This window comes from Chondrus crispus, genomic scaffold (assembly GCF_000350225.1).
Source record: "Chondrus crispus Stackhouse genomic scaffold, scaffold_247, whole genome shotgun sequence".
Classification (NCBI taxonomy): Eukaryota; Rhodophyta; class Florideophyceae; order Gigartinales; family Gigartinaceae; genus Chondrus; species Chondrus crispus.
Genome location: NW_005179124.1, coordinates 1 through 10,170, shown reverse-complemented (window position 1 = coordinate 10,170; position 10,170 = coordinate 1). Strand labels below are relative to the sequence as shown.

General features: G+C 53.3%; 1 protein-coding gene across 1 annotated transcript; it reads right to left on the bottom strand.

Annotated features, from left to right (window-relative positions):
- Nucleotides 1-358: 358 nt before the first annotated feature.
- On the bottom strand, nucleotides 359-1,864 carry CHC_T00009493001 (Nitrate transporter). Its single transcript, XM_005716098.1, has one exon. The coding sequence runs from the start codon at nucleotides 1,862-1,864 to the stop codon at nucleotides 359-361; it is 1,506 nt and encodes a 501-aa protein (XP_005716155.1).
- Between the last annotated feature and the right edge of the window lie 8,306 nt (nucleotides 1,865-10,170).

Sequence of the window (10,170 nt, the reverse complement as noted above, 5' to 3'; positions counted from 1 at the left end):
CTGCGCATTCAAAGCTAAGCTATCCCGACGTTCTGCACCAAGTTATTGCCGAAAACAAGCACGTTGCAAACGACTCTCCTCATACGAGTACAACCACCGGTTGGATTGACACTAGCAAGGGGGAGGAGCTCCTTCTTACGAAAACAAACACTGAGTTTCTCGGCAAAAATATAATTTGTTTAATAAAGTACACAACTTACTCCTCCGCGTGAGAATGCACTCGCAGCGAACCGCCAGAACCACGCGGTGAAAGACCGCCTGCGAAAAAAGAAAACGGCGCCCATCGTGCCGAGCAGCTACGCGCCGACAACACATCGGCCGCTTTCACAGCGGGGCCAATTCGCCGCCCCCGTCCCCCTTACGCTTTGGTCTGCTCGACCTCGGCCTCCGCAGAGTCGTCATCAATCACCTTGGTCTCGACGGACGGCTTGAGGAACATCGACCCGTACTGCGGCCACCAGAGGAGCGGGATCAGCATCGCCGTCCCGATCACGATGAACCCGAGGATCATGAACCCGCGTGCCGTCCCTTCCGCCCCCTTTTCGATCAGGAAGCCACCGGTTACGGCCCCGAAGTTCCCGCCTGCCCCCACGATGCCTGACACCGCGCCTGTGGCGGGCGGGTCGACGAACGGCACAATGCCGAACGTCGCGCCCTCCGCCATCTGCACAAACAGCGAGAACAACACCAGCACCGGGACCGCAACCCCCACGTTGCCGCGCAGCCGCGAGAAGCCCACGAAGAGCAACCCCTCTATCAGCTGCACGGAGAAGAACGCCCACAGGCGCCCGCGCAGCCCGAACTTCTTCGCCATCACGTCGGAGAAGATCCCGCCGAGGGACCGTGCGAAGAGGTTCATCAGACCGAATAGACCGGCTAACAGGCCGGCCAGACCTGCCTCCACATCGAACTGCTCCTGGAAGTACGTTGCCAAATTCTGGTTCATCAGTAGCTCAACTCCGAAGCACCCGGCGTAGAGGAGGAACAGGATCCACACCCTCCAGTTGCGAGCCGCACGACCCATGGCCACGAAGGGGTTGGTCTTCTCCTTGGTTCCGGCCTTGTGGAGATCGGCGTAATTGCCCTCGGGGAGATCGTCGGAGAGGAAGAACAGAGACAAGGCGATAATGATGAGAGCGCCACCCGGGATGATCTGGGAATACCTCCACGCCTTGTTCTCAGCATCCAGCTGCGAATCAGACTTCACTTCTTTGCCGTCCGAATCGACGAGTCCGCTCGGCTCAAAGCCGATGGACCTCCGGATACCCTTGAAGATCTGCGGCATCAGGGCGTTGGTAACGCCTCCTCCCAAATTGCCCCACCCCGCGGACGTCGCATTGGCTGTGCCGACAATGTTACCAGAGAACATGAGGGACGTCCAGAACTGGGTCACGACGAAAGTGGCGCCGATGAACCCGATGAAGAAACGGGCGGTCGTCCATTGGGCGTAGCTCTGCGATGTGCCGACCAGGAACACTGGGAGAGAGAACACACCGAGGAGGATGGACTGGGCAAGGCGCGGGCCGAAGCGATCGCAGAACGGACCAACGGCGAGACGCATGAGGAGGGTACCTGCCACGGAGATAATGTTCTGGGCCTTGAAGTTGTCGCCATTGAGCCAGGGCGTCCTAGGGCTGTCCCTGATGCCCTTCTGCAACGGGGCGAGGGCGAACCATCCGAAGAAAGCCAAGAAGAAGGAGGACCAGGCGAAGTGGAATGCGCGCATGTGAGGCCTTTTGACAGACCAGAGCTTGATGGAAGTAGCCTTGTTGTTCTCGTCGACGGGAAGGGCGAAGGTGTGGGTAGGCTCGGCGGGCGCAGGCTGTGCGTTGGTGTCCGGGTTAGCATCCTTCGGTGTAGTCATCGTGTGGAATGGGGAGAGGGAGTAGGGGAGGGAGGGGGGGTTGGCTCGCGGCACTGGACGACCGCTTTGAAGTAGTCAGTGAACCGGGGAGCGAGCACGGTCGATAGTAAGACGGTCGTGGGAAGGAAACGAGTGCGGTGAGGAGACCAAAGCGGGTTTTTATAGTGCGGGGCGTTTGCCAGGAAAATAGGGAAGGAGGAGTGGGCGAATGTATGATATAGACAAAGGAATGAGAGCACAAAGGATGGTGCAAGGTGACGAAGTGTTCATAGCTGGGACGTGTGTCGGGGCTACACGTTGCAATACAGGAGAGCTGTTGGAAAGAAAGGAGAAAAACGCAAGGAGATAGCGGGAGTGTGTTACAAATTCCGGAGGTACTGTACTGCATGGAGCGTAAGGGGGATGCCAAGAGGGATGAGGGAGTTGCGCCGTGGAAGAGGGTATAAATTGTCGTCAACAGGGTAGTGTCGCAATAGCAAGGGTGTGATCCGAGAGGACGGCCAAGGGGCGGGGGTGGGGAGGGAGGGCGGCGGACGCTCACATTGCGATAGAATGGGGTTGGATGATGCTCTGGTTGAAGGACTGTAGACAGGGGGATGCATAGTGGTGAGGAGGTAGCGCAAGGCGGGGCAACGAGCTCGCAAGTAGCGGAAGGGCAGCGCGCATATGTGTAGGGTTCTCCGTTTGATCGGTTACGCATTGGATAGGAGGGTTGGGTTCTCTTTCGCAAGCGGAGCGGCAACGCACAAGCCAGAAGTGCTTGTCCGAGATGGACTCGCTGCGATGGCGCAACACCAATGAAAGCGGGGTCGCGAGTGGGCCACGGGGAGGCCGTCACGGGACCATCGTCGCGAGGCGTATCGCCGCCTGATTGGACGTATATTTGGGGACAGATCCTCTGCATGACATGCCACCGTGATGTCACGCTGCCGGTACCGGTCCTGCACGCGTCCATGCAAATCTCCGGGCCCAGAAGGCATCCAGCCGTTGGCCACCTGCCTCTGTTTCGTGCTATCCGCCTTTCACACCTCATTTTTGGCTACTGGTGCTCTATCACATTCCTTGGCAGGCCTGTTCACGACGCCGCCGTTGCCCTGCCCCTCACTGACTGCCGCACCGTCCATAACGCGTCCTGGTTTCGCTTCCATTTCCTCCCCGAAACTTCATCGAACTATCCACTTGGGTTGCCTTTTTTTATAAAAGCGACCCTATCTGCTGCTACTTACACCCGATCGCTTTGTCTACCACCTTCTCCGTCCCGCATACGCCTTGCCCATGCGCATTGCATGGCCCTCTAAATCGATGCTGAGTTTCGTACCATTCTTCCACGGGCAACAGTCAACTCTATAGTCGCCTCCCTCTGATGTAAAGATAAAAACTGACTTGATTGTCTTCCCAAGTCCAACGTCACCCCTCAGTCCAAAACCAACGTCCAGTGAGAGACAGCGAGGGCACTTTCGAGATCCTACCATGAGTGTAGACTAACACACCCTCACTTACTGAAGAATTACATCATCCCTGCTTCCACGACAACCCTGGCCCCATGCAGAGCCGCCCTGGTATCAAACCAAACCGTCTGCAATGCACACCGCAATACAGTACATATCTTATAGCTCTTTCCTGTCCGAAAATTGCGCAACTTAATGTCGCCCCCACATGTTAATCAACGTCTAACCTGTAACTACCGCTCCACGTTTCTAGCATCCGCCCATTACCCGCCCTACGGCGCACACTCCGCTAGAGTTGTATCCGGCAACCGCCAATTGGAGTATGCGTGTCGCGCTCGTCCTTTGAATCCACATTTGCTTCCGCCTCCTTTCCCTACCAAACACCCGTCCGCCAGGTTTGTGCTCGAGGGTCTGACGACGTCACAGAAAGATTTCGTTCAGTGTAACTAGGAGCACAGGTGACAAGTGCAGTCTACTTTAGTACAGTACCGCTTCAGTTACTTTCGCTGCAATCCGTCGTCAACTCTCGCGCCGTCAACTTGCATCACACGAACATCAATCAAACACTATCATGCCCCAGCCTATGATCAGTGTTTCCCCATTCTTCGACAAACCTGCACATTTGCTCTCGCCGCCGCTCTCTTTAACGGCCAGTGTCCACCACATGATCACTTCCGTTGCTGAACAAACATTTGCTTTATCTAGTTCTTGTTGAGCTCTACTACCCATTTCCCCCGTGTAGGTACAGGGCTGTGCATTTTTGGAGTTGCCGTCCGTAGCTGCAGTGAGGCAGCGCATTATACTGAGTACTCACGCACGCGCACGGGATATTGAGCACGCATGCGAATACAGCACAGAGGTTTAGGTGCGGTACTGTACACATCACGTGAAGGCCTGAGAATCGTGATAGCCAACTTGCGCTTTGATCCACGCAATGCACGAGACGGAAGAAGTGATAAGATCTGACGCAATCGACCTCAAATCAGTCGCAAACGTGACATACGTATTTGGTTTGTTCGTCTTGTTAACACGAGGGACGATCTGATGGAGGACATCATTTTCGCTTGCGACAGGGACGCAGCAGATTTCGATATCTTGGTTGGTGGTTACTACACAGGCACGGGCCACGGACATAGAGGACTCAAAAAGCGACCCCAGGTACGAAGTGCGCAGCATGTGCGACACATCGCGCGGCACTTCGCGTGAGTTGAATTTGGTCTATTCCGCTCTCGCTGTCGCGCATACCGCAGTCTCCGCATCTCTGTAGTTGCGAAGGCGCCCGTCCGGCATGCGTGAATGGTGATTCCCGCGAAGTAAATCAATCGTAGGTTTTGCGTCTCCAATATATGCATGGGCTGCCGCCCTGGATGTGCTGTATCATATTGAGTCGTTCCTCAGTACCCAAACCTTACTTGCATGACTGAATTAGAGCTGCGATAGTCTCAGGAGACGGAGACGTAGTCTCTGCCCTTTCCCTTTCCCTATCGCCCTCTCTCTCTCCCCCTCTCTCTACACTTTGGTTCGAAGTAGCACTTCTTTGTCTATTCCAAATCGGAAACAATAGAAACGGTAAAGATTTGCCTACGATTTGCCGTGGCGAGCCAAGCTTGTCAAAGAACCAACACACTTATAATTCAAAACAAGTGAATCGTTGCGGCACGAGGTCCTGTACAGCTGTGGAATACGATTTTCAGTTATGCTATATTATGCCGTAGAACGTGTTAGAAGAGTTTGTGGCCTTCTATGGGGCTCCGTCTCATTCTGGACGAGACGCTGAATTGAGAAACGGCAAGAAACCGAGAAGAATAGGCGAACAAGAAGAAAGCTAAAGCTTACCTTAACTGACATCCTTGCCGCAGCCTCTCTTCCGCTGACGGAAGGACGCGTCACTTTCGACAGGCCGGCCGGTTGCGCGAGACCGGGCGGTGGTGCGCCATCGAGCACAGGGGCGGCAGGTTGCGGAGGCCGACAGCCGTTGTGCGTAAGGTGGGGGTAACGATTGAACAAACAGCTTCTCTTTCTCCATCATGCGCAAGGCCCCCGTTGTGACGTTGCATGCTTTGTGGATTTCATAAGATGCCTTATGGGCCACATAATTTCACTGCTGGAGTTACAGCTCTGTCACGCTAAGGTCATACACTGCAATGTACAGACAGCACTTGTGATGCTGTAGTTATGCTTCCTGTACCAGCAAGGCGAACCACACGTGGTTGTGATCATCGACAGACAGACGTCGAAAGCATCTGGTTGCTCCAGAAGAACAAACTTACTCACAGGCGCCCGTTGTACAGTAAGGGTACGCTATTTCTTCGCCTTGCAGGGCATCGCCTTTACGAGTTTAACAAAACTGGCCGAAGAGGACACTCATATTACATATTATTTTTGGGGCTCTTGCACACGCACTGTATGTAGTGTACGAGCATTGTGGTACCTGCAAACAACTCTACACTTCGTGTTCTTCATATGGGTGTACCAGCACAAGGACTATATCCATCAAACAAACTTGCCGTTATGGACCTTGGGCGTTGTTTGCTTCTAGAATGGAGTGCTTCACTTGTCCCATGTAGCGCAATCGACGCTGATTACCATGTGTAGTCTTGTACCCTTGGCCGCGCAATTACTTCAATCCTCTGCATCTCAAGCAGTATCCCAAATCGGCACTTTTAGATGGATTGTTTTTGCATCCATGGGAAAAGCTCGTTGCATCTCGTCAGTTGTCCCTGCAACTAAGACACTTTCGAGCTTCACGCAGACATTTGCAGGTCGGAATGGTCCGGAAAGTGACGCGCAATCATTCCAACCCGACATTAGAATCACATTGGGAGAACCTTCCACCTTCCATACATGTCTTGCATCCTTTGAGATCTGAGAACAAACCCACAGAGATTTTCCAAACTGCGCCATCGCGCCGTGATCTACTTGTTGGTAGTTCTCTGAAACTAGTGTACAGCCCTCTTTGGCACCAGTCCACGCAGCCCTTGTTGTGATCGTTGCTACATCGCGTTTAGGGCTAGTCCTGATACTGCTGTCGCACTGGCAGAGACCTTACGCGAGACGAGCCACATCCAATACTATACAATCAATGAGGGTCGAGGACTCGTGTAGTTGCTGATACAGTTGAACCGTGTACATCACCCCAATTGTATGCGTAGCAACAAGAGACCACTTCAACGATTTCACATTCCACATAAAACACTCTAGGCTGCTTTATACAACAACCGCGATAGTCTCACGCTCAGATTGTCACACGATTGTGAACCCGTCCTTGTGTCAATGGAAACAGGTATGTTACATGTGAGACTATGCTCCGTCAAACACTGGGCCCTCAAATTGGGCGTTTAGAGGTCTCTTCCCAAGACAGGCTGCAAGTGGCCTCTGAATTCGGAAAATGCTGGAAACAAGTCCGGTATAAAAGGTATAGAATGAACCTTCAGTAGCATCAATATATAGTTTCTATCATACAAAAGGAGTCATTCATCTCGATTACAACCCCTTCTTCCAACATGTTTAAATATTTTCTTTTCTTCCCATCTGCTGTGGCACATAGACTTTGCAGGCAACAATTTGACAAATGCAAGAAGAAGAGCGAATGAATATGATTCTGGGGGTAGTTGAGACTTGCTGGAGAATGTTTGTGGCCGATAAGATGATGCAGGTCTGCACTCAGCGTTATCCAAGTTGATTCGTACAAAATAAGAAGCAGGATAAACCCCATCTAAAACTTTCTTCAGCTAAACACAAAGCGGGGCTTCCACTGGGCGCCATTTTTAATATAGCCGTAGAAACAGTTTTCTCAGGTCATCATGCACCCATTCAAGTCTTCATAGTTCACAGTATGTACTATTGGAGGAGAAACTGCGTTCCTCCTCTAAAGCAACGTTCTTTGGATCCTCCTCTTGCATTGTCCATCGCTGCAAGTTACTTTCTTTGCGACGGTGAAATACTAGTATGAAATTGGAGTGAGAACACCTATACATCAACTAATACAGTAATGTAGTGTGTCCAAACAAATTTTGAGGAACGTTGTAGTGTTGTAGCGTTTGGGTTTTAGGATCACAAGAGTGCCATTTGTGGTGCAAGGAACGATGGTCCGATGTTTACTGAGGCTAGAGGTCGGTGCACCAAGAGGGACGGCGGCGGAGGCGCCGTCTCTGGGGTGGACACCTGGCGTCCGTGTGTGCGTGTGACAGGTGTACATGGGAATCATGACAAGAATCATGGCAGAGAGGCAAAGCGACCATACAGCGACAGAAACCAGACATGGGAATCATGACATGTGGTCGCGGCCTGGATGTGTAGGCGGGGGTGGGGGTGTGACTTTGATTTGCCCCGTGAAGTTGCGGAAGGGGTCGGTCCTGAGCGGCTTGGTCAGGATATCGGCGAGCATGTCCGCGCTGGGGACATGGGACATTTTGATGTGTCCTTTCTTGGCGTGGTGCGATAAGTAATGATGACGCCGGTCGATGTACTTGCGTCTTTTCGTGGGGCCGGTGTTGTGTGCGACCCGGAGAGCGGACTGGTTGTCCATGAAAAAAGGGGTGGGGCTGGGGCTGAGCATGCGCATGTCGCCGAGAATCCTGCGAAGCCATGCGGTTTGTTGTACTGCCGCTGTGGCTGCGATATACTCCGCTTCGCAGGTGAAAAGAGCGGTTATTTCCCGCTTGAGGGAGCCCCAGCAGATGGGTGTGCCGTTGTACAGGTGGATGATGCCTGAAATCGACTTGCGATCTGTTACGTCTGCGGCATGGTCGGCATCGGAGTACGTGGTGAGGAGCGATGCTGATGAAATGGGATTTGGGGCGGGTGTGTGGGGTGCAGCTTGTGATGCGCGGCGGGAAAGAATAACCCGTGGTTGGGCGTGTGTCGAAGGTAGCGCAGAACGCGCTTCAGGGCAGTCCAATGGCGCTTTGTAGGAGCCTTGGAGGCGACCGAGAGACGATTCACAACGAAATAGATGTCAGGACGGGTCTAGTCTGCGATGTAGCGCAGATCACCAACTATTTGTTGGTACTCTTTGGCCTGCTTGCGCAGGGGTTCGTTCTCGGGGTGGGGCCGTGCAGTCGAATTCCGTCTTGGTACGGAGTTGACTTGCTGTTTGCGACGTGCATCTCGCATTTGCGGAGGATAGTCGCTATCGCGGTGGGCTGGCAGATGTGGCGGGCGCCGTCGCGAGATTTGTGGACAGTCCATCCGAGCAGCGTCTTGGGTTCTCCTAGACGTTTTATGGTGTACGCCGTTGTGAGTATTTTTGCGAAGTCGTCGAGGAGCGTAGTGGAGGTGGCTGCAACAGTGAAGTCATCCATGCTTATGGCCACGAAGGTTGCCGCGTTGCGGGATATTTTGTGGAACAGACATGTGTCGGCTTCTGAATGGCGAAATCCGTGGCGGTGGAGGAGGTCGAAGACGGCAGTGAGGTACGTGTATCCTGCTTGTGGTGTGCCGTAAAGGTTTTGGAGGAGCTTGCCTTTTTTGCAGGGATGTTTGTATGTCCCGTCAAAACGGGAGTGTTGGCGTACATACACTGGCTCTTTTCCACTGTAGTCGAATTTTTCGTGGAGGTAGGCAGCTTCGATGTCTATATGCTCCATGGGTAGCTTGTGTGCTGCGGCCATGGCAAATAAGAGGCGCACTGAGGACTTATCGGCCATATAGGTCGTTGTGCGGTTTGGGTCGTAATGGACGTGGGGGAGCATGGTGTCCCCGCGTGCAGCACATCGTGCTTTGCGTTTGAAAATGTCATCGTTTTGTCGCGCTTATAGCGATATCCCATGGTGAGGGGGATAAGGCGTGTTTTGGGCGGGAGATGCTTGTTGGGGGTCCATTTGATTACCTGCTTTTTTTCGAGTGCGTCAAGTTCTTTGTCATGGGCCTCTGCCCAGAGTTGTGCGTCAGGATATTTCTTGGCCTGTCCTCGGTTGAGGGGGGCAGGTGTCGATATAGAGATGTCCATTGGCGTCTTATGCGGGGTAAAGGCCTTGAACGCAGCTACGGTGGTTGCGGTTGGATCTCGCGAGGCATGGTAGGGGCCCCTATCCACCGTATACGAACAGTGGACTTCCACGGGTGGAAGTCCACTGTTCGTATACGGTGGATTTTTGAGGTGGCGGCGTCTATGACGGTGAGGTGTGTGTCGTCATGGGGGTGCAGGTACCGTACTGTACGTGATCTTGATTGTAGCTTCGAGATTTTTGCACGTTGTCGCGGGTCGGGTGTGGTGCCCAGCTGGCCGAATATGTGGAATTGGGGGATGGAGGGGGCTGCGTTGTGCCATTCAGTGGTGGGGAGCTCTTTGGTGCCGTGGTGCATTGTGTGATTATATTTAAATGATGCATCTCTGATCGCGTCTTCCCAGTGGTGGTGGCCGAGGCCACTGTGGTGGAGGGCAGCCCGTGCCGCGTTGAGAAGCGTGCTGTTTATCCTTTCGGCAAGGCTGTTCTCTTGAGGGGTATAGGGGATGGTGGTGGAATGCCGTGTGCGCTGGTTGTGGTATGACTGTATGGAAGTTGCTGACATATATTCTAGTGCTTTATCGGTGCAGAGGACTCGTGGTGAATGCCCTGTGTTCTCCTTGATAGTGGTTAAGATATAGTCGAGGCGTTGCGGGGTTTGTGCTCGTGAGGGCATAAAGTCGGTGATAAGATACCGTGTGGTTGTGTCGAGTTCTGTTAGAACATACTTGTTTCCTTGGCGGGACGTGGGGGCAATGGGTCCGCATATATCGCTGCTGAGGGAGAAGCCAGCGGGGTATGTATGGACAGTGGGTTTGTGTGGGCGGAGCCTTTGTTTTGCGTGTGCGCAGCTGGGGCACGTGATCTTGGGTGCATATTTCGCCAGGGAAGGTGGTACGTTTGGCAGGAG

What these genes read in the sequence shown, in the direction of transcription:
- CHC_T00009493001 (XM_005716098.1), bottom strand. Translation starts at nt 1,864, where the DNA reads ATGACTACACCGAAGGATGCTAACCCGGACACCAACGCACAGCCTGCG.